The sequence below is a fragment of the Phasianus colchicus genome, chromosome 5 (assembly GCF_987193195.1).
Source record: "Phasianus colchicus chromosome 5, bPhaCol1.hap1.1, whole genome shotgun sequence".
Lineage (NCBI taxonomy): Eukaryota > Metazoa > Chordata > Aves > Galliformes > Phasianidae > Phasianus > Phasianus colchicus.
Genome location: NC_143440.1, coordinates 19,205,679 through 19,230,882, shown reverse-complemented (window position 1 = coordinate 19,230,882; position 25,204 = coordinate 19,205,679). Strand labels below are relative to the sequence as shown.

General features: G+C 37.9%; 1 protein-coding gene across 4 annotated transcripts in view; it reads left to right on the top strand.

Moving 5' to 3' along the window:
• SHANK2 (SH3 and multiple ankyrin repeat domains 2) overlaps positions 1–25,204 on the top strand; it is a 351,210-nt gene that overhangs the window by 29,984 nt on the left and 296,022 nt on the right. For all 4 annotated transcript variants that reach the window (XM_090140753.1, XM_090140754.1, XM_031593318.2 and 1 more), the window contains 2 exons: positions 3,070–3,137; positions 18,737–18,956. In XM_090140753.1, coding sequence (XP_089996879.1) covers positions 3,124–3,137; positions 18,737–18,956 — 234 coding nt within the window. In that variant the 5' untranslated portion in view covers positions 3,070–3,123. The remainder of the gene's footprint in view (positions 1–3,069; positions 3,138–18,736; positions 18,957–25,204) is intronic.

Here is a 25,204-nt window from a genome sequence, read left to right as displayed (position 1 = left end):
GCTGACTGAGTCACATGGGAGAGAAGCAGTGTTGAGCATAGCAGCCAGCCCTACAAATGCCGCATGGCTGTGGCCACACTGCTCCTGTGCTCCGTTACTGATGCTACATTGAACACTGCAGAAACATCAGATCTCCTCACTGCAGTGCGCTGAATCTTGTAGGTGCTGCCAACTGTACCATATGTCTAAGCACTTTGGAGTCATCTTTTGATTCTTTTTTAGGTTGATTTGATAAGGAAAATGGCTTACAAGGCAAGGCTGCAAGTCTTTTCTCCCCTCTGTATCCCTCACCTTCTATTTTCCAATGACCTTTGTTGTTTAACTTCAGCTACATTTTTTAAAGGAACAGAAATCTCTTTAGGTGTTACATTCCTACAAATTCTATAAAAATTGGTGAATAGATGTAGGAGAGACCCACATTAGTGTTCAATGGAAGGAAAGACATGAAGCTAGCAGCTGCCCATCCTATTTCTCTCCGTTGCCCAGCCAGGCATGAAGGCCACAGATGGAAGAGAATCCTATTGCAGTACAAAGTGCTGGGGATGCAAGAATAACTTTGGTTTTCAGGGCACAGAAAATTTTATAGGGATGCATTGGAGACTCTGAGGGGATAAAAAAAAAACTTCAGCTTTGCCAGTCCTGGGCTTGAGGGGAGGAAGACAAGGATATGGAGGGAGCTCAGTCCTTTTGGTTTGCAGATGGGTATTAAGAGGTGATTTGCAGGAACGGAAGACAGGACAGTTGCTCACTTTTCCAACAACAGTGCCCATCCACTATGAAACATCATCAGTCTTGTTAAGAAGACAGTATTGGCGCAATCTAATTAGTTTTCTATGTATATTTGCAATGTACAAAATATAATTTAAAGGGCTCTATCTAACTTTTCACACCACCATTTATCAAGTTGGTTTCCTGATCCTTAGGTGTAACTCTGGAAAGTACTGTGGAAAGTGTTTTAACAACACAGATGAAAGTAATGGTGCCATGCTGATGGGTCATTTTTGTAAACAGAAGGTTTGGGGCTCCACATGGAAAAAACTACTGCAGTTCCTATCTCTCCAACATGAAGTGCAAAAATTCCTTGTGTTGAATTTCTTTAGTTTTTATTTTCTGTAGGGTATCTAGTAGCTAAATTCTTCACGTTTGTGTTGGTTTTGTTACTTAGATTTTATACCAATGAAGTCCTGAAATACTGGTCTAAGTTTCAGACTCTTGCTGTGGATATACCATTGCTAAATCCTATCAATATCTATTGGAAATTGGCCAAGTTACAAATCTTTCCTAAAAACTACAAGGACAATTTTTGGAATATGATGAACAAATGTCTCAACATTTGAGAGCCATTTTGGAAATCATCTGTGATGGATATTTTCGAGTCCCAGATGATTCATCCTTCCCTGTCTCCAGATTCATATGGAAACTGAAAGCTAAAGTGTGTAAAAGAGGTGGTTCAAAAGTGGAAGTAGTTTATCCTCTGTCTCATAATTTGGTTAATAAACCTGTTAGATTAGTTAATTTTGCTTTCCTTTTAATCCACTGACTTCCCTTCCATGGGTTCTGTTTTTTCTTCGTGAAAATCAGCTGATCCTTTCTTAGCTACCTTTCTTATGACATTTATGATTTGTTCTCCTCTCTAACTGGAGAATCTTCTAGATTTCATCTCAAGTGCAGCTTACTTTGTCATAGTACAAAATGTAGAAGTTCATTATGGGGAATGCACTTCACTGAAATAGTTTTGCTATTTCTGTAAGATAGTTGTGCAGAGTTATGCACATACTGGAGACATATTTAAAAGTATTTTCTTCCTACTCCAATTTTTTTGAATACGTTGTTTTTAGTAAAATATGTATGTCAATGTCTGTCTTCATTTAAAATAATGAGCTTAAATACACTGAAAACGCATTTAAACATTTGTGTATGCATGTATATATTAACATTAGATATAACTTGAATGGTGTACAACAGGGAAGGTGTCATAAAACATGCAATAAGAGGTAATTTGAGGTAAATTTGAGTTCTTATATTGGAGTAAATGATGCAGTCCAGGGATATTAACTGAATTATCTCTGAGAGGTTCCAGTCTTACTCACAGTTTTGTTCTTTATTCTGGAGATGCGTGACTGGCTTACACTTCTCTTCTGTCTGGAAGTTACCTGTTTGGACTTCTTAAAGTGGTTAAATGTAAGAATGTAATCCAGTATGTAATGTGATCCAACATTATTGTTTTATCCAGTACTATACACCAGAGTAAGCTATGAAAGAGTAAAAAAAAAAAAAATGTCATACTTCCTTTATCAGTGCAAATGTCTAGACTTTCCCTTCCATTTATATCCATAAAGTAAGAAATAAATGAGAGGCAAGACTTTCTTTAGCATGAACTTTTCTCCATGAACGAAGGCAGTAAATTTGAATCTATTCATATACACTTCAGTGCTTCTCAGACTGCTCTAGGCTGTGCCTTACTGTGGTGGGGTTTGGACTGTGATGCTCAGCACATCTGCTGAACTTGGGAATGTTTTGGTGGAGGATGAAGAAGCAGAGCTAATTTCTGGATCTCAGCTAGACTTGGAGAGGTGGGAATGAAATACTAGCATCTTCCTGAAATTAGGGTTGTTCTACAAATGCACGTGTCTGGAATAGTTGGCACATCAACAACACTTAAATCAAACAAGGTGTCCATGGGAGACAGCAGAACAGGATCTTTCACCTTCTGTCACATCCAGCCTGAAATTATGTCTGTTGATGACCAAGAGGGCCTCTTTTTGTTTTAGTACTGGTTTTGTGCTGCCAGAAGCAGTCTGGAGTGAGTGAAGTTAAGTCAGGTTATTACCTCATGAAGTTAAGTAAAATATTTGTGTTACAGCATGATGAATACATTGTAAATTGGCTAAGTGATAAAATACCCTTTAGAAAACAACAACAACAAAAAAAATAATATATCCCCTTATGCTGCATTAGCTGCTTTGCAGATCTTAAAGAGGACAGTTATTAGGTCACTGACTTTCTTTCTTCATGTGTCAGTCTTCTTATGTATCTTATGTGGATTGTTATTTATTTTTTCTTCCCCAGGAATCTGAGATGAGAATAGCCAGATGCTGATGATATTGATACAGTTGCTCTCTTATGTATGCTGACAGGTAAGCATGCCTAACTAGTTTTGTAAAGAAGTCATTTAAGTTATGTATCATTTCTCCATCTTTTTTTTTCCTATGGTAAGTTTTTCAGACTTTTTCTCAGATTTTAATGTTACAGAACTGGTGAAACTGAGCAGGATTTGCAGCTTAACAGCAGTCTGTAGTGAAGAAGGTTGGGAGAGTGTGTTAACTTTCATCATCAGTTGTGGAAGCCTTCTTTTTCCTCCTGCTGAATATACTTTAAAGCTGGGCCTGCAAGTAGACTAATGTTATGATACTTCTTGTATCATTATTATTACGTAACATTATTCTTGTTGAAACACCATTTTTCCATACATAATTTTTGGCGGGTTCATTGTGAATTTTGCAATTAATGTTAGATTTGCATGAAGAATTTCAGGATTTTTGTACTGTAATGCCCTCATCGTACAATGAGGTGAGAACTGATGGACTGTGGAGTCAGTGTAGAGCCTCTCCTAACACAGAACAAATACATACCTTGTGTCTTTTTTGCCTTATTTATATGTTGCATTTTCAGTGTTTTTTATTCAAACTGGCTTCTAGACTTCATATATTTCTTTCTTATTACATTGATATTTTCTTCTCTTTTTTGTGATTCCTTATGAACACAATTTAAAAAGTTTTGGCAGTACACAGAGACTTTTTATTATCTTTCTATAGAAAAGAGTTTCTTAAATTAGAATTACTTTATTGGCTTACTATCCAGTCATTACAAAATAAATAGAAAATTTAAACTCAGATATCAGAAAATGAGAACAGAAAGTGCAGTGATTTCAAATTATGTTTCTTTTGGTAAAGCCTGTATGATTTGGAAACTAAAAAACTCATTTTCTTTGTGATAAAGAGAAAGTGAAGGCACCTTTTTTTCACATTGCTGTTGCAGATGTCTTTGTTAATGCACGCTGTGAACGTTGATCAGAGATAAGATAGTAGTGTGGTTTCACACTGATAGACAGTCCTAACAGTATTTTTGTTTGAGCACTGGAAGGTGAATGAAAATATTAAAATTATGTAAAAATGGTGGAAGGAATTGCTATAAAGTGCTTGGCGGCACTGTTTCAATTTAGAGGAGCAGTCTGTAGAAATGAAAAGAGGAGAAAAATATTTTAAAAAATGCTGTATACCTCAAGGACAGCACAACAAAAAATGTCTAGCTTATCAGGCATTTAATCACTGACTCAGAGATAAATACCAGTGCTGATGAGAAGGGAAACAGAACAAAAACAGGTACAGAGACTTAGATTTAAAGATATATATATGCATGTATTTGATATTGTGTTGAATTGTTATGACTAATATGTTTTATTGACAGAAAGGTGTGAGCAAGATTCCAGTTGTGGCTAGGAGTTTTTTAATTGTCAAATTGGTCATTATTCCACTGTATGACCAAAATAATCCACTAGAGTCTGATGAGAGATATGTATATTTGAATAGAAAGCAGAATTGAGAAAGTGTGGGTGTGAGATGAAATATTTGAATGATTTCTAAGAATAGGAAAACAAAACTCTCAATTTTAAAATTGCTTAGTGCTGCTAGCTGTTTGTGGGAAATAGATATCATCGGTATACAGCTGAATTACTTTTTTTTTTACAACTCTGAAGCATAAAAACAATAGTTAATGAAACCTACCTTTGATAAAAACACATTTTAAAACACACGATATGATGAGAAAGACGTTAACACATTTCAAAATACAGATCTGATTGGTGAGACCTTTGCTTACCTTTTCAATCTTTTTTTTTTTTTTCTTTAATGTCACTCTTTTCCATTTACATTCATTGCAGTCACAGTCACTGCAGATGTGAAAAGCAGACATTCATCACTGAGCACGATGTTTCACTGTGAGAGCCAACAGTGACAGTGATGTTTGGCATGGGCTGTAAACACTCCTCTGCTCTTTACGTGCTCAGAGTTGTAAAAGGGATCCTTACAGGATCCTAATTCCATGTTTTTCTTAAAAATATTACTACAGGTCTTGTATTGCACATGCCAGTCTTCAGTTTAATTGCTATGATATATACATAGTATCTGTTAGTATAATGTATGTAATATTGCAGTATTAAATTACATTATATGCATATTCTGTTCTTTTTAATGTAGCAAACCTTCATTTTGTGTGTACTCTTTCTGACTGTCTGTGATTAATGAGTTTCTTTGGCCAGAGAATAGGGGATGCAGCCCTGTGCCCCAGCTGCTGCTGCTGGAAGAGCTGTCTTATGGGAGAATGAGGTGGTATGAGTCTCATCCTGCCTTCCTTCTACTGCTGAGGCAGTAGAAGGAGCTCTGGTGCCCATCAAGCCCTTCTTTGCAATGGAAGGCAAGCTCTAATGGTAGGAAATACAACTGCCAGGCATATGAATAGCTGCAGGTTTGTGGTGAGGGAGAATAGAACCTGACTACCTATCCATTGAGTGACAAGTTAGCAAACATCCAGAAATCTCCTGAAATAAAATGAAAGAGAAGCTGGTGGCTGCCTTGACCTGAGAGAGGGACAAGAGGCATGCCTAAATTATGATGTAATGGGGGAAGCACACAAGAAATAAATTAACCTCTGATATGTTTCCAGTACCACAGAAGCATATGATCACTTGTAATTTGAGGTCAAGGAGAAATTTGGAGGAGTTAAGGCTTGGGGAGAACTAGTGATAGCAAGAATGAGATCTCTGAAAGATGGAACAAATAACATGCATGGGAGAATGGGAAGCAGAGATAAGACCTAATGGCAAATCTCTTTTTGATGCTCATTTCCTTTAAAGACGTGAACTGAGAAAAATATGTCTGGTTTCATTGCTTTATGTTAATGCTGAAAGGAGAGCTTTTCTACTCTGCCTCTGCTGCCTTCGTTTCTGTAAGCAGCAAGGCAGAGAGGGGTTCAGTAAATCTAATTAATGGGTATGTCCTGAAGGATTTAGTTCACATGATGGGCTTAATTATTTCCTTCCCTGCACAGCTGCCTTACATGGTAAGAAGAGCTGCCTAGATGTCTCTCTTTTATAATGAGGTGAGGAATAGGTACCTCTGACATCTTCAAGAGCAATGTTAGGAAATGAGCTTTGTACTGAAATTGTTAAGATTAGCAATACATATGGGACCATTTGAACAGTAAAATAGAAAGGCGTGGAATAAAGTCTGTGTATCAGGGTCTAGCCTCAAGTTTAATAGGGAAATTGGAGTTCTTTCAAGCATCGTATTCCTGAACGTCGCTGCTCCTCATTAATGGAAAAGGGCAGTCCCCTGTGAGTGGCCACTGCAAAGGACTGTGATATCCTACACCAGCAACTGCTCAGTGTTAGTGCAAGATTAAGTAAGAACTTCTATGATGTACCTACTTATGGCAGAAACTGACAGTTTTATGCCCGGAGTTCAAGACAGATTTTTGTTAGGAATATTTTATGCCATAATTCAGTCAGGATCTTTTAAAGTTCTTTTATATTCAGTTTGCATTTCTTGATTAGGTTGTGATAATTTTCCTGGCTGGAATCTTCAAAGTATGTTATCTTTAATTATAAATGGTAATGAATTCACTTAATCAGGTCTTACAGAAGTACAATCAACACACAAAATATAGTCAATTAGAAATAATTAATTTAAAGCATTTGTAGTTCTCCAAAAGCCTCATTTTAGGACATGCATTACCTGTGAGCAAATTAGAGACCTAGACAAACAAGAGGAAATCATACTCTGTAAAGAAATCACTGTAAATGTTGTAAACAAATCAAGAACTTTTTGATGATACTGAAATTTATCTGGGTCTCTTTTGTAAATTATAGATTGAACTGTTCAATGATAACTTTTACTTTGGTGTCCCCTTAAAAAGTACAAGAAAGGAATATACCAAGAGTACATCTAAAAGCCAGCTCGTGTTTGTACAGCTAAAAAAATTGTACAAATTAGTATATTTTGCAGCATGCTAATGTGTGAGACTGTACTGACTGCAAAGCATGTGATTGCTTAGATATTAACTTGCAGGAAGTTTTTGGATTGCAGAACTAAGTCATATATGTAGGTTAATTTCCTGGTTGTATACTAACCATTAAAGCTCTGTTTAAAGGCAAAATGCAGAAGAAAATGTGTTTTGCAGTTAGCCTCAGAAAGAGGAGAGGGTCTGGAGGAAGGGCCACTGATAGGATCAGAGGGCTGGAGCACCTCTCCTATGGAGAAAGGTTGAGGGTACTGGCCTTGTTTAGCTTAGAGAAGAGAAGGCTCTGGGGAGACCTCATTGTGGCCTTACAGTACTTGAAGGGAGCATATAAACAGGAGGGGGAACAGGATTTTACTAGGATGGACAAGGAGTGATAGGACAAGGGGGAATGGTTTTAAACTAAGACAGGGGAGGTTTAATTTAGATATTAGGGGGAAGTTTTTCACACAGAGGGTGGTGACACACTGGTTGCCCAAGGATGTGGATGCCCCATCCCTGGAGGCATTCAAGGCCAGGCTGGATGTGGCTCTGGGCAGCCTGGTCTGCTGGTTGGCAACCCTGCACACAGCAGGGGGTTGAAATGAGATGATCATTGTGGTCCTTTTCAACGTGGGCCATTCTATGATTCTATGAAAGACTAAACTATCCATAGTTGTCATGGTTGCCAGTATTGGTTCTAAACTTAGTCCTGGCCTGGCCCTTATTGGTAGGGTCAAATTTCTGTAAAAGATTTGATCATAGCTCTGTCACATGCAATAGTAAAAGGGCAAAATGAACTTATTTTCTGAACCAGTAATTCTTTCAACAGTGAGTTGCTGCAGGAATGCCATGGGACTGCACTTGGGAGGAAGGTATTTCACTGGTCATGAATAGGTAGAAAGAATGAAGAAATACTTTCCTCTGTTATTGCCACATAATTGGAATAATGCAAAAGTACCAAAGGCTTCAAAATGTTTGAGAATATGCATTAACTGTATATTTACATAATACTAAGGTGAAAGAGAATCTTCACCTTTTAGCTAAAAACAAAATATGTGATTTTTTGTTTGGGATGTTGAAATATTTACATTGAAATGGATACCAAAATGATCTTACTATAAAGACGATTTTCCTTGAGGGGAGTGAGCACAAAACTTGGTGAGACCAAATGGAGAAGTGAGCATCAACTGGCCTATACCTGTGGAAAAGCCAGACTCTGTGCAATACTGCTTAGCAGGAGACAACACATGGAAGTTGGAGCAAGTTCAGATTCAGTATGATGAAATTTTTTTTCCCCATGAGGACAGTCAGTGAGGGGCAGAGGTTGCTCAGAGAGGTCACACCATTTCCGACCTTGGAGGTGTTCAAGACAGACATAGATAACACCATGATCTGCCTGAGAAGATCTCACAGCTGGGCCTGCTTTGGGTAGCAGTTTGAACTAGAGAGCTCCAGAGGCCCTTCCAACACAAATGATAGGATGATTCTGTGACACAGCATAGAATTTTCCTCATTCTGTTTGTGGAAGCTGATATTTGTCTTGGATTTGTGTTGAGAGAGGAGCACTTGGCAGAAAAACAAACGTGAGATGCTGAACTATTGTAGTACTTTGATGTGGAGAGTTTGTATTTCTTGGCTGGAGACATTTATGGTGTCTGTCTTAGATTGGAGTTCAGACTCTAAATCAAAATACTGTAAGTGGTTATCCACATTGATTTGACATGCTTTTTGTTTTTAATGCTACATTTCAAAATACTCCTGGCATTTAGGTTGTGGAGGCTTAAAGAATTTGTTATGAATTTGTCTGTGTTCTTAAATGTTGTTATATATGAATTTTTGTTTTCTTGTTTTGGCACGCTACTTAAAAATGTGCATCTCATCCTCATTTTTTTCTTGCCTAAGAATTGATCTTTTCTTTTTTTTTTTTTTGCCTTCAGTGAGCAGACCAACAATTGCAGGAAGTCACTGAGGAAAACTGGTTGTTTTCATTAGTTCTATTGTGCCTTGATAGTCTAAATTTTAGTTAAATATTATTAGGTAAAAATTAATCTCTTATCTCTACTGTGAGTTGAATCAAAATCTTAAAGGTCAAGAGAATAATTTAATTCTCAGTTCTACAGAATTTCTGTGCTGCCTGAATCATCTTGCAGATTGTTTAACCTTTCTGAGCACGCAGATATTTTCCCCCAGACTGCCATCACCATTATTGCTCATATACACAATCAAAAAAATGAATTCAGGCTTGCTTGAACAGGCTGGAGGACAGGGTAAAGCCCAACATATGTTTACCTTGTAGTGGAAAATAAGCAGGTAAGACACAGATCAGGTCAGCCGAGTTCCTCTTTCAAAATTTCCTTTGAAAAATTCAGGTAGCTTTTTCTGCAATTAGAAGAGAGGAATCTGAGATAGTTTTGAGACCATCTGCTAGCAGGATGGGGGGATGTTTGCTTCAGACTTACACAGATGAGTGCAGATAGTGAGGCACATGGCTTTGCTTACACTGGAGGCTGGCTGAGCTGGTCACCTGCCCTAGTTCTACAGTGTGTGCATCTTTTTGTGGTCACCATTTGTTTGTTCTTTCTCTCTTGGTTAGAAGAAGAAATTAAATATAAAACAGCAGCGTGGCTCCTTCTGCCTTTCTTCCTTGCTCTCTGTCACATTGATTTTGTGATCTTGAGAATAGGGCTTTTTTTCTGCTCAGCTATTCAGAAATCAAGGCAACAATTGAACTAGAAACCTATTTGCCTAATGTATTGTCTCTTGCTCGTGCCAGTGTACTTCCCAATGCTGGTGAAAAGCAACAGCCACAAACAGACTTGCATTTGTTCATCTGCTCTTGATCTGAGGCTACTGGACCCTGGTTTTAGGAATCCAAATTTAATTCATCTACTCAAACACAAAGGAAATTGATAGATGTATGTTATTGCTCTACAAATTTAACAGCTTGCATTTACCTTTTCTAGTTAGACATATATATAAAGGGAAAGAATATATATTTTGTGGAGGATTACTGCATTTCAAAACCTGTGTTTTGGGGGCTTTTGGTACGAAAGGTCTATGTTTCAAGACCTCCAATTGCAGGGCATTGTGGCATTGGGACTGCCCCAGCTGTGCAGGCTCTGGGAAGCCTGAGATCTACACCCCAAGGACCCATCACCCCACTGCTGTAAAGGATGGGATGTATGATCTGCAGGCTTCCAGGGGTATTTCCCAAAAAACTGAAATAATAATCAATTTGTTGAAACTAAGTAAGAAAACTCCCAAGGACAACAAAAAAGGGTAATTGATTCTTTTTCAACCATCTCTCTGGCAAAGATGACTAATCCTTTTGTAAGAAAAAGAGAGCATTTGTTAGAAGCTTTGCTTTTGTTGACTAGCTCTTTACTTGTAACATTTGTTGCAAATAATGTGAACAAGGAGACTATTTGGGGAAACACAGCAAATAGATTAAAATGACATAGTAGACCCTCATCAGGAACATACTTGAAGAAAATTCAGGTAGAAGTTCCTAACAAACTTCAAGCGCTGGCCCATTTGTAGGGAGAGGAGAGTCTGTGTTTTCTACTCTCAGTGTGACCTAAGCTACCTAACAGTGCAGCAACCGAGTTTCTCTATTAATTCAAATACAAACATTATTAAATGTTATCACAAAAATGTTTTTACAATGGATAAAAAGGAAAATAAATTGATAAGCATAAAATGTAAATAATGTAAATAAATACCAATAAAGGTGCTTTATCCACCAGGGAGATGCACCAAAAAACAAATGCATTCCATAAACTTTGATTTATTTATTTTTTAAATCCAATTCCTCTTGTAAGTCTTTTTAAACTCTCTTATGTTCTTTCCTTTCCAACTTATTATAATCTTCGTGATATTTACACAGTCAAGTGCAAGCAGGGGCTGGAAACAGGCTAGAAGACGAAACTGATTTCCCCACAAGCCCCTTCCCTTCCCTTCCCTTCCCTTCCCTTCCCTTCCCTTCCCTTCCCTTCCCTTCCCTTCCCTTCCCTTCCCTTCCCTTCCCTTCCCTTCCCTTCCCTTCCCTTCCCTTCCCTTCCCTTCCCTTCCCTTCCCTTCCCTTCCCTTCCCTTCCCTTCCCTTCCCTTCCCTTCCCTTCCCTTCCCTTCCCTTCCCTTCCCTTCCCTTCCCTTCCCTTCCCTTCCCTTCCCTTCCCTTCCCTTCCCTTCCCTTCCCTTCCCTTCCCTTCCCTTCCCTTCCCTTCCCTTCCCTTCCCCTCTTCAAAACTTCTGAAGAAACCAAAGTAAGCATTATATCCATCTTTTATAAGTAGGTAACAACCATTCAAAATTGAAGTGCTGTAATGCTTGCACATTGCTTAAAGAGAACAATTCATAATTAGTTACTTAGTCTGTACTCATTTTGAGTTACTGAAGGGGAAATTGTTTTGTTTGGCACTGCTGAAGTCTGCAACTTTGAATTCTACATACTAGACATGAGTGTGCTTGATAAAATATTTGTATTTCTATGGTCATATTATGAAGAAATACTATACTGGACCCAGAACTGAATAGATTTTCATGATTCACACTGACCCTTACACCTTATCCTGATTGTTGTTTCCCCCATGAATACTATATGCAGGAGACAGTCTTGGTGCAGCCATTCCTAAAATACTTCTGGTTACTTCAGCAGGATTACATAAGTTGATTTCCCATGCAAGGTGTGAAATTGCTTTAAAAGTTCCAGTCCATTACTTCATCCTTCGAAGTCCGTTATGATTTCATCTTGGAAAGCCATAGCATACGCTGCAAGTGCTATTTAAAGAATGACATAGGAGGACTGTTGTTTGTTCATCTATTTATTGGAAAATAAATGTTCTAACAAATGTACAAAGACAGAGGCTGTGTGAAGAACAATGATAGAAATGAAGAGGGCCTGGAAGCTACCTGCCTTGGGGCTCGAGGGGCTGGCTGTAGTGCCTTGTCTGGAGGGGTGACCTTTAAATAAAGGTCAGATAGGATTGCACTGGAAACCTTGCAGATGCTCTGCAGAAGGTGCTTAAGATATTTATTGTATTGCCAGTGGGAGTTGGCCTTTGCTGTAAACTTCACTGTGTTTAACATTTGTAAATACTTGATGTGCACTCCCTAGCAATATGCTTTTCATTCTTTTTTGTTGTTGAAAGATTTCTAACCATTTTACTACTCCTCTTTTTCTAATGGGCTCTATTTTCTAATGGGCTCTCTTTTATAATGTTCTATTTTAAATGTTTTTAAGCCTTTTGCACACCTGCCTCTCTTCCAGCCTTGCTAGTTCAGGGCAGTAAGTCACTTGTCCACTGAATACTTTGTTTCTATCCTTCCTCTAATCTCTTTCTGCACCTTTTTGATTTAACTTGAGCCTTTCTGTAAAAATACTTTGACCTTCTGAATAGTAAAATAAATACTAAGTGAAACAGTTGGAGGACAAAGGATAAATCTATCTTTGTACAAAAGAGAATGCATCCAAAGCTACTTGGAAATTTAAGAAACCTTTAGAAAATGACATTGTATTTGCAGAAATATGTTGCATGTGTAGATTTTGTATGTGCTAGGAATGCTAGTGGAGAAGTATATCTGCAAAAAGAACAAATTACCTTCTTGCAAACTGATCTTAAGACCCACTTTAATCATATGATTTTGGTATTTGGGACTCGAAATACCAGAAGTTAATGGGGCTTAGCCTCTAGTTGGCAAGTTTGCGCTGTGCAAATATACATCACCAAGGGGCAACAACCTGCATTAGAAATAAGGATCAAGTTCAACAGTTGCTTTATTCAATTCTCTTAAAACTCTTGATCCCTTTTGCAAAACACATTGTTGCTTGTGCATAGCACACCTAGCAGAGTAATAGAAGGACTACAAAAGTCAGTCCTAAAACAGGGCAGCTGGAATCTCCCAGCAGTGCTGGTGGGAACAAGTGAGTGTGGCCATTGATCTTCAGTGCTAAGTCCAATTCTGTATTGGGGTTTTGGTGTAAGAGATACCATGCTGACAAACAACAGCTTCAGAGGAAAGTAAAAGAGGGATTTGCTTGGCAATGTGGTACATTACTCAGCACTCATCTTGTAAAATATTTATATGGGCGTTTCAGTTATTTAACAGGGAGATCAAAAATGCATTACCAGACAGTGCAACCAAGGTAAAGTTAAGTGAAGGAATGGTGTAAAAAAATGAAATGAAACTACAATTATGGGGATGTGAATTGCAAAATATTGTATGACCAGGATTTTTTAGGTAATTGCCACAAAGGGGGATTTTTTTTTTAAGATATATGCAAGTGATTTGCTTTTCTAGTGCTCCCTTTCACATAATAAAAGTGCTTTACAGAAGAATCAAGAACTGTTTGTCCCATTTTGAAGATAGAGGGAACCGCAGGACCTCATAGATTAATTTTCTTAGAGAGCCTTGATACATGCATGCCCTCATCCTCTATTTTTCAGTCTCCTAAGTGACATTTAAACTTCTGAATAGGATCAGATCAGGAGGTGTTCCCTTGGAGACAAGTCTGGCTCTGTTGCAGCAGACCTCCAGGAGTGGACCCCAACCAGCACAGTTCTGAGTGGTGTTGGGTCAACACCAAAGCCCCCTCCTGGTCTGATGAAGTAGGAAAAGGGGGGAAGCTATAAGGACCTCATCCCTCTGGGACTATACTGAGAGCTGATTAGCATTCTTCTGTTTCGCTTCATTAGGCATATGCTTTTTAGGTTTTTGCATTTTCCTGGTTGAATTTTGTATCAGTGGATTTCAGTAAGCTGACTTGTTCTGTGTTGTTGTATTTTGGTGCTGATAATCAATACATATTTATTGGCATTGATTGGATTGCTCTATTTATATAAATTTATTTCCCATCACGTAGGCCATGGTGTCTCAGATTCACTTTACGCTGGCAAACATTTATCCTGCCTTTGCAAAAAGTGTTTTTTGCCCTTTTCATGCCCTGACTATTTGCTTCTGGCCCTCTGCCATCTTCTTCCTGCTGCTTATTCAAACATTTGCATAGTGAATCCAGAGTGATGGACGCTGAAGCTAACCTCCCAAAACAAAAAGCTGCTCTTTAACCTGGACCAGCGCTTTGCTCTGCTCCACTGCTTGTGTTGGCGCAACAATTAAAGCTGTCGGGGCACAGTGGAGGGACCAGGAGTGCAATAATGGGAGTGAGGCAGTGCTACTTCATGCCAGCTTTAAAGCAACAGGGCCAAGTGGAGTTTGAGTCAATCATCTTGGAAACTGTCCATTGGAATTGGTCTGCCAATTAGATCGTCTTCTCCACCGTCTTTTCTGTACAACTGTAGAGATGCTGATTGTACCCCTGTCTCCAGATGAAATGCGTTTTGGTTTTAATATTAATGTAATTAGAAAAGGCAATGCTAGATCTCCTCCTGCATTTTAATTTAGTAGATTGGAGAGCTGCTTCTTGAGCTGGTATGTATATAATCCTGAATAAAGCCTGAGAATCTGTCTGTTAGGAGTTGGAAGGCTTTATACTGGTGGAATTTTTTTTTTCTGAATGTTTTTTTCTTCAAAGTTAATTATTAAATACCTCTTTGTAGCAGTTGCTATTACTCTAACAGCAAATTTTTCTCACAGCTTGGTTAATGGCATTACTCAGCCCATAACAATGCCAACTCTGTCTCTGGGATATTCCCACAGGTACATTTTTAACTCGTCTGACAATAGCAGCCTAGAGGGCTTCTCCCTGCAGGCAACAGGGCTGCTATTGTGCAAATGAATGTTTATATAAAAATAGATAGTTCTTACTGAATCTGAGAGCCAGTGACCCTTGAATTTGAAACTTTGCTCAGAGATCTGCCTTGGTGGCCTTGGGCAAGACACTTGATGTCATGTTGGAGAGAAAGGAAAACTAGTAACTATTTGATTCATCCAAAATAGGCAGTTGTGGGAGACCTCAGCCTTTGTTCTCATGACTGCAAAATGAAAATCTTACAGGCCATGGAAGGAAGTGTTGAATCCTTCAGTGTCCTTTATTGTGATTTCCATATGAAATGTGGCTGAAAATGTTAGGGATGTGTTTCCTTCTGTCCCACCATATGTTAGTCTTTCCCTCTGCAGAAACACAGGGGAGCACAGGCTGCAGCTGCCCTGTCCTTCTGCTCTCTGCAGGGCCATGGGGATGGATGTGGTGGAGACCCAGGGCCTGCTGAGCTGCGTGTGCAGCAGCAGCAGCAGGAAGCCAGTGCTTGAGAGAGCAGCTTTTGCAGGAGTGATGGCTGGGGGATATGTCCCAGGGGAACAGGGACATTGTGCCCCCTGATCTGTCAGCCTGGGGTGCTCCTCAGATGTGGGACAGTGGAGTTTGGTCCATTCAAACTGGAGAAATGCCTGCATTTATCTTATTTGTTGGTGCTGATACAGTAGGGAGGGGACTGTAAATGAGACACCTTTCCATGTGGGTTTCTGTGTCTGTCTGTATAGGTCTGCTCCAGTTTACCACTATGAAACTAGTTGGGAGGGTTTGTTACTTTTCAGGGCAAATAAATTGCATGTAACCTTCATTAAGTGGAAGATTTTAAACCATAATTTTGTAGTGGGCATGTGCACTGAAGATCTTGCAGTACTTCTGTGTTTATTTAAGATAACATGCTAAATATTTGTCCATATCAAATATGTTTTAATCTCTGTAGTAAATATTTATTTTATGATATTTAGCATAGTTAAGCATAAAATGTAAGATATGGATTTGTACATTCTGTCCATAGAATACTTACCAACCATAAGGCTCCAAAAAATGCTGTTCTTGCTTTTCCCTGCTGTATCAATTTGCTCTCACTGGAGCACAGCATTCAGATACACAGAGAGCTCTGGGAGTTGAAATTCTTGCCTTTTGATAACCTGCGTGCTGTTTGTATAGTCTTTTATATGTCCTTAGGCTCTCCTCCCACAAGAAAAGTGCTGAGAGCAACCACTTATGTATCATATCACTGGAAAATATCATCGCCTTAATTATAGTAGCCCAAACAATTGTATCAGTGAAAACTAATCTACATTTTAACTATGTGACCTCCTGTTGAACCAGTAAGTTTTGTTCTTCCAACACAGGAGAATTAGGAGCCTGTGATGCCATGTTATCTTTGACTGTACAAGGGTAGGTAAGCCAAGCAATGTGCTTGGTTGATGGTTTTAGTTGGGGAGAAGTCTTTGGAATCTCACTGGGAAAAAATTGAAACAGCTCTGATAACAACTTCCCTGAGGGTGCTGTAATAGTGAGCACCTCTTGTTAATGAATGGCTGCATCTCCTGTTTCCACTCAAATGAAGAACCAAGAAACCAAATTGCCCTAAAGTGTCTGTAGATTTATAGAGGCATGCTTGGTCTCGGTGCCCTGGCAGGATCCGTCCCTCCCAATGGTTTTGCATCTCCAGTCATCAGATTGTCTTGTTTAAAAAAAGCATTAAAATGATCTGTTTCTGGAAAGAGCTGTTGGGGCATAGCTTCTGCTCTCTTTACTCTTGTAAATGCAGTCTTTCATTATCCTTTGTGTGGTTACTTGTCCTTTCTTTTCTGTCTTATACCAGAAAGTTTGGTGATTTAAGTTTTGTTAAGAGCACAGTACTTCAGAGCTGGTTCTTGAGGTGGTGGTTTCCCTTTGTTATCCCACAGTGAGATATTTCTGGGGAGTTCTCACATGAAAATCCACTCATCAAAACCTTGGGAAGTTTTTTTTTCCCAATTCAGCTCTTTATTTCTATGTGGTATAATTGCAGTTTACTGCACTCTATCAAAGCAATTGAAGCCATTGCTCTGGAATATATTGTATTCTCAGATGGCTTTAGGGCGAGACAAACCATGTGATAATAATGTCTTTTTCCTCATACTTGCTGGCCTATACCTCTCGTATAGGTATATATGTTCATAAATACTGTGTATCAACCTACTACTATAGTTTGATTTCATATGATTCAGCATTGGTTGATAAATAAAGCAGCCATTGAAATGTTTATGCTTTTTATTGACTTAGGGTGCTTTGGAGAGCAGCATTAATCTACAGCTCAGTGAAGCAGTAAGAAGATAAAATACTCCCTCAAGAGTTTTTGTTTGTAAATAGAGACTTGCGTTAAGCTGCTGTGAACTGGCAAGCTTTCAGATTATTTTTGAATGCACGGTTTTTGTCTTCATTAGTAATTATAGCTGAGGGTAATAGTACTGGAATTGTCCTGCACCAGAAATAACAATACTACTTGACAATGTGGATGTATGATGTGCTGTGGAAATTATTGACTTTGACCTTAAACTCCAGGTCTGCCTTGCCACTTCCCATGCATTGGTTCAAGCTCTGGTGCCGGCACATTGGCACCTTAAAATGCTGAATTGGAAGGGTCACCTTTTCTGCATCTTTTGTAATTATTTCAGTATAAATGACCAGTCACTGAGGAGGAATGAGTAATCTCACTGTGATTCTCAGTTGACTCAAACTGAATTATGAGACACAATAATGCAAAGTGCTCTGCTGTTGTTTGAGTGTATATTTACTTTTGGGATCTGACTATAGACCATTGTACAAAGCATACATTCAAAGATCTTGGTACAGTCACATGGCATGTGAGAGACCTTGGCAAAGTCAGTTTGCACTTCTGTGTTTTATTTCTGCTTTAATGTCACTTCAATGTGGGCCAACAGATGAATTGGTTGGTATTTTTCTTTCTTTGAACTATGGATTTTTCTTTATTAAAAAGCAGAAAAGTACTCTTGGAAGGTTGCTTACAGAAAACATGGAAAATAATGCTTACATTTTTCTGGCCTATGAAAACTGAAGAAGTATATGTTTGCTAAACACTGCATAGTTTATGGTTGCCTTTCCTTTTTTTTTTTTTTTTTTTTTAAGTATAAATTTTCCTCCATTTTTCCATAGAGTAATAATTACACATTTCTTCATGAAGCTTTATATTTCTGGGGCAAAAACTGTTGTTTGCTCCTGCTGTTGGAAAATCTCTGGAAGGAAAATGTTCTTACTGTGAGCCCTGAGCAACTGACATCTGAATGCAGAAGTCCTTTCTTTAGAATTAAGTACTACTTTCATTTTATCCTAATCTATAGCACAGATGAAAATATGTTTCTAAGCTCTGTATTTGTGTATGCATACTAGAAAGATTTTGGTAGTGTAGAGCCAGAAAACAAAAAGGAATGTCTTTATCTGTCTAGCTCCCTGTAGTATTCCATTTTTTGATTGATTTTGCTATTTGAAAATACTGTCTGAAGCCTTATCCCTACCGTTCCTCAGCATTAATTCTCAATAATATATAAGTTTAGCAGGTATGTTAATGTCCTGAACTATCCTTTTTACACTGGGAGAAATACACTTGGATACTGGAAGTACAGTATATAACATTGCTGTTTAGCAGAAAACCTGATGACAATACTGGGTTTCTCTGGATCTTTTGGAGGACCAAGTGTGCCTGGAAGAAAGGTCATCTTTTCTTTCAATTCCTTTTTTTCCCACTCTTGGCCTTCTTTCTCTTTTGTAGTAAATTAGTAGCCAGATTTATTTCCATTACATGCTGTCTACTCCTGTAAATTACAAGAGAAAATAAAATAAGGTAAAAGCTATGACTTTACTGTTAAATTTGTGTTTGTTTCAGGAAAACAAAGAACACTTGTTGCTGATTGATTTTTAAGACTAGCTATTTATATATTTTTATCTTTCTGCTTTGTATTGGCAGGGTAAAAAGCTTGAACATGCCTCGTAGCCCAACATCAAGCGAAGATGAAATGGCACAGAGCTATTCCGACTATTCTGTTGAGTCTGAATCTGACAGTTCCAAAGAAGAAACTATTTATGACACAATTAGAGCAACTGCAGAAAAGCCAAGCAGCAGAATGGATGACAGTCAGAGCAACACTCTGGTGATTCGGATTATAATACCTGATCTACAGCAAACGGTAAGGGATATTACATTATCATTTAAAAGAAGTTTGGAAAGATTAACTTTGCTGGTTTCAGTCCACAGTAAGTCTGTTTTGTTTTCTTACAACTAAGACAAAATGTATGCCCTGTTTGCTTTTGTGTCCAATTTTTTTACCCCACTGGTGTGTCCAACTGATTGCCTAAACTAAAGGCATCATCCCGAGCAAGAGAATGTATTTAGCATATTAACTTGATGTAAGCTGTGAAGCGAAATACTTGTCTGATCTGCATTCAGAGACATTTGACTGAGTAGAATAAGGAGAATTTCGAATCTAAAAAGCTTATCAGAAAATATCATATACACTCTAGGAAAGCGTCATACATAAGTAACTCTACTGTCTTCTTGTTTCTCTCTTTATGAGATAGTTTGTGATTGGTTCTACAGGAATTCACCGTTCTCTCTCTTTTTAGTCACCTCTGTATATCCTCTTCCTATGAAATGATATCCTTGTTAGATAGCTACGATGTTTAGAATGTAAAAATGAGGAAAGAAACATAAACATAGATCTTTTCTTCCTGTTATGCTGCTATACCTTCACTACACACTTCTATTTCTCAGTCTTCCCCCCAGAGAAATCAGCATCCTTGGTCTGGAATAAGAAAGTGTGGTGTTGTACCATTCCACAGGTTTTACAGTGATGTGAAATCATTATGTTATTTTTTCCCACCTCCTCACCAGTTATAATAGAAATGTATCAGAAATTATAGGATTAGCCTTTTCTGTTTTTCTGAAATTAATCTTTTAAGATGCATATATTCTAAACCTATAGTTATGTCTCCCAATTCAAAGTCAAATGGATGAAAATAGAAAGGCTTATCGTACCATGTCTTACAGATAGAGACATTAAACAGACTTTCAATTTGTTTAAAAATATACAAATGATTTGATAATAAAAATGTTTTTTGTTTTTTAATTAAAAAATGTATCTAGGATGTTCCTTACATATCAGAAGTCTACAATCCAGAATCCACTTTCTAGTGAGGAACTATAAAATTGTTTCTTTAATGGCAGAATGTGTAAAATGCAGGACCTGAAATGTTAGAAAAAAGAAGCTGGAAAAGCTTGCTGTTGTAATTTGTAATGGTCCTCCTAAGTGCTGCAATAGGAATAGCAATTGCATCCTCAAGAAGGTCACTGGGAATTACTTGCTGATTCTATCTAGAACCACAGCTTGTCTATGTTTTGATTAATTACCTAAATTATCCTGAGCCGCTGTCTGAATTTTCAGCTGATGGTATGCATCAGACTTTCTTCATTTCAAAGGTGATTATAAAACCACCATTTTTTTGGGTGTGTCTGTTACGTGCATCACTCCATGATGACATTTAACTTCTACATCATACTGTGCTGCCATGCAAGATCTATCTCAGATGAAATTATTCCTTTCTTTTTAATTAAGTTCATTTTTGGAATGATAGAGATGGCCTGTCTACAGGCTGATAGGAAAGAACTGGTTTGACAGTATAGCCTCAGGTGTGGTTGTAGAGCTGCTTTTTTTTTTTTTAAACTCAGTGTACACAGTGCAGCACATGCTCAGAGAAGTCTGTGCTGGAGCTGAGATCATTCTCTCTTCAATTCTTGTATTTAAAATTTCTAGTTAAGTCTTGAACCTCTTTCTGCTGAAATTGTAGTTCCTCTCTATCAGTTTAAATAGTGTGAGATTAAACTCTGTGAAAAGGAGGTGGTGTGGGACCTGAGCTGGGCAGGAAGGCTCTTGAGGGAAGAGCAGCACCTGTGGCTGCTGGGATCCACCCATAGGATCTTTGGTAAATCTTGGCTGAAGCACTTATCATCTTGGATCTTTCATTTCAGTGCTATAGAAATATTGAAATCTACTGTTGTACATAGTATACTTTTAAAAAGGTTTTTACCTGTAATGAAGTAGTCTGTTTGTTCCTACCAGTCTGCTATATATTTTACAATGAGTAGATCCAAAATAAATAGAAAAATTACATTTATTTTACTTGCTAGCCTCTCTCAGATGTTAAAAACAAAGTGATGTGAGCCTCCTGAAGCCCTCTCATTTCATCACTCCGTTTCTTAGACCAATAATACTTTGCTTATTGGCACTATCGAAACTATTATTTTGTTAAAAATTAATTTTGTGCAGGAAATGAAATAAAATGTATTTTAGGTTTCCTTTTTCATTTGTTCATTTTTATTGCTTTTCTTTTCAGTATTTTTTTTCTTTTTCAATAAAGTCTTAATTAAAAATAACTCAACTGTTTTAAACAGTCCTGTAGCAGATGACCTATTTCTGATTTTATTTGTAAGCCCACAAATTCTTGTGCAATAAAGTGAAATCTGGATTCAGTTTTACAAAATGATAGCTTAAATGCAGTATAACATGCAAAAGGTCACAGTTCATTATAAATTATCAACCATTGCGTATGATAATTAACTGATATTCCCATCTGAAACTTTGAAGATGCTGTAAACCCGGCCACACTCTTATGAAGACTTATTTTTCAGTTATTGTATCAATTATTTTTTGACTCCTCAGTTCTGATGATAAGCCATAGTGTTGAAACAATACATCATAGAAAGAGTAATTTCTTACTGCTTTTATTCATCTGTATTCAAGAAAGTATTATCCATAGCACAAGGGCATGGAGAGTGTTTAAATGAGTGATGGAGTGATGGAATGATTTCCTGAATCACACTAATATTATTGAGGGAATGGAGCTCACAGAAAACTTTCCATAAATGCATAGGAGAGTGGACAAACAAGCTCTGTCTTGTGGCATTTAACATCCTGATTTAATAAGCCAGAAGGTACTAGATCCTTCATGGATCTGGTGTGATCTTTTGAGCAGCTGCTTATTTGTAGTGCATCCAACACAGAGAGTTCTGACTTGCTAATCTGATGGGAATTGCAGTAACTGACTTTTTCTCCTCTCCTAGCCATGGTGGCCTCTCTCTGCTAGTGCAGAGGATACAGATAAGCAAGTCTGAATCTCTTTTGGGCTCAAAACTAATCCCAACCTCCTACCTCATGCCCAAAGGCAATACGCATTTTTAGTGTTGAATGTCAATTGGACATGGAAAGCTAGTGAGCTGATGGCCCTGTGCTTTCCTTTTAGAGAGATGACATTCCTCCTCCCCTTCCCCTTCCCCTTCCCCTTCCCTTTTCCCTTCTTTTTTAGATATTCAATGCTATTTGCATTTTCCTCTTTTTGTTTGTCAAATCTTTAATACTGACATCTTCTATCCAAAGGAATAACTTCTATTTTGGTAGTCTGACAATCACAGTTTGGAAACTGTGTATAAAACTTTTGTCAGTATTCCTCTGACACAGCACTGTTCTGTATGATTGATATCCTCATGAGTCTGAAGAAAGAAATTGGTGTTTGATTGACTTAGAATGCATAAATGTTATTCCTCTGAGATTCTGTATCATGAACATTACTCACAACAAATAAATACATTCCCTTTAGGGAATGGGTGAGCTATGTTTCCTTTGCTTCCAGTCCTTACATTCTGTGACTTCCTCTCACCAGCACTGAGAGTATGAGATTATAATTGACTGTATCTTTCATGATCTGAGAAGCTCTAATATTACAAACACAGTTCTCACATTTCATCAGCCAATGATGACATGCCGTCTTGCTTTGGATTTTTAGTGGTCCAGTGTGATTTTGTCAGGTTTTTAGTCACTGAGGGTTTTTCATTCCTCCCTTCCTCCCTTCCTCCCTTCCTCCCTTCCTCCCTTCCTCCCTTCCTCCCTTCCTCCCTTCCTCCCTTCCTCCCTTCCTCCCTTCCTCCCTTCCTCCCTTCCTCCCTTCCTCCCTTCCTCCCTTCCTCCCTTCCTCCCTTCCTCCCTTCCTCCCTTCCTCCCTTCCTCCCTTCCTCCCTTCCTCCCTTCCTCCCTTCCTCCCTTCCTCCCTTCCCTTTTCTATTTTAATTTTAATAGTGTAAGTAGCCAGGCTTCAAGGCAAACTACGACATTTTGTCTGGTCTTGGAATGCAACAGAAAGTTGGTATAAATAAATCCCACCTGTCTATCATGTTGAAGTATCTGTTTCATATGTATTTCTGACATTCTTTGCTGTTGCACTTACATGTTTTCTGTATTTTTTAATTAAGTCATAAAGGTATCCTGGCAGAAAATTGTCTGGCTTTTTTTTTTTACTCAGCTGCTGTCTTATTTTCTCATGGTCACTCCAGTTGCAGGGTTGTGCTGAACAGGAGGGTAGTCTCTTCCATTGCCTTGTGTTGTGCTGCACTGCTGATCTGAATCTGAAGAAAGAAAGGATTTATGTCAGATAGGCTGCCAACAACTCTTTTAACCCAGAATGATCTTAAAGCCATTCAGAACAAAAGTCAGGCTTGAATTCTGCCATGAAATTAAATGTTGGTACTAGGCTTTATAAATTCTTCTGTTTTAAAACAGACTGAAGCAAGAGAAAAGTAATTTAGGGTCTTGGTGTCTTTTGAGCTTCATGTCCTTTTGAACTATAGCTTGTGTTTCTGTAAAACTTCAAGAACCATCGGTATGTTTCAGTCCAGTGAATGGAAAACAGCTGAACTGTCTGTTGAACTGTTTGGTTTCCTCTAGCAGACAATAAATCCCAGTGTACTGACACCAGATTTCGTGATATCTCATTATTGACAATACATGTTGTTGCACTATTGATAGTAGTTTTCTGTATGGATTTTGAACTCATTCCAAGTCAAGTACTGATTAGCTATTTATGTTAAAAAGACAAAGAATCTCATCCTCTTATGAGCATACCTTTGTTGGCTTCACTTGTAGAACTGTTTTTAATGCATGAATTAGTAAGGATTAGTAAGTATATGTGGAGGTTTGATGTGCTTGTGGATCCTTCAGTCTGACACCCTGCTGATCTGCTTTGCCTGACCCCCTCTGCAGAAACCTGCACCAGGTGATCTGCAGCCCTGAGTGGCTGTGGGCATCTGCTTTTGACATTCTAGTGCTGTCTGCTTCCACTGCTGGCAGCCTTTGCATGTTTCTACAGAAACGTTGGGAATCTTATTAGCATACTAAAGCATACTAATTCCTTTACTCCAAGATTATTTTCTTTAGAAAGATTCAGATGTCTGTTTTGAGGTGTTGTTTGTTTGTTTCACTTTTAGTCTGATTTATGCCCCAGAATGCATTATCTTAAATTCTGTTTAGCTGTGTCTGTCTCTGGCTATAAGACTGACATTTCTATTTTATGGAAATCCTGTAATTTCCAACGAATATTGATATTTTTGTTTTGCTAAAATCAGGCCCTGCAGCCCTAGTGAGGAGCTGAAAATCTTGGGCAAAGATGATAATACAATTTCAGTAATCTTCAACATTTATAAAAATAAGAGCACTTTTGAATTGGTAGATAGGCTAGGACTGTGAGTAAATGAATCTGTGAAGTTATTAGTTTTGAAGTATTTTCATATTTATTCTGCTATTGAGGTCTCTATAAGATATCATACTCACTGTGGTAGAAATGTAATGGTGATATATGCATCAGATAACTCATTTTAAAGCAAGCCTTTGAGCTACTGCACAAGAAGAATTCTTCTGTGATGTTTCAGCCCAATGCAGGTGGTAAAACTCTTACTGCCTTTCCTCACGCATCAGATGAATGTGGCGATATCGAGTGTGTAGAAAGGGAAGCATATAAGTAGATAAATATTGTGTGTTGCTGATGTAGTGTGCTTAAATCCTTTGGAATTATTTTCTTTTGAAGTATGTTCTGATGAAATATGAAATTATTTATAATTTTGCCAGTTTAACATATCTTTGAGAATTAGAAATATCCACCATCAGCTGCTATGCTTGCAGATAATCAAGAGTGGATAGACTACAACAGATTAAATGAAATGTTGAATAATCAAGGTGTATTTAAATAAGAAATAATAATTAAACTGCAATTGCAAATTAAAATCAAAGCAGTGTAGTGCCACTGCAAGACCGGTCATATCTTCCTTCTGCCATCCTTTTAATCCTTCATATTCCCTTGTAAAAGCAACAGCAACAAAATACAACACTTTTCAGTTAACACCTTGAAACTTAAAAAAAGATAGATATAGCAGAATGAATGCTGTTTTCTAGCCAACTTTATTTATGACAAAATTTGATATTTTATTTGATTACATTTTTATCATAGAATTGTAATTATATTGAAATTTAAGAACATATTAAATTCTATATTATTAAATTATATTTAAGAAAGTAAAGGATTAAAGCTATCAGTTATTTCCTAGGTCAAAGTATCT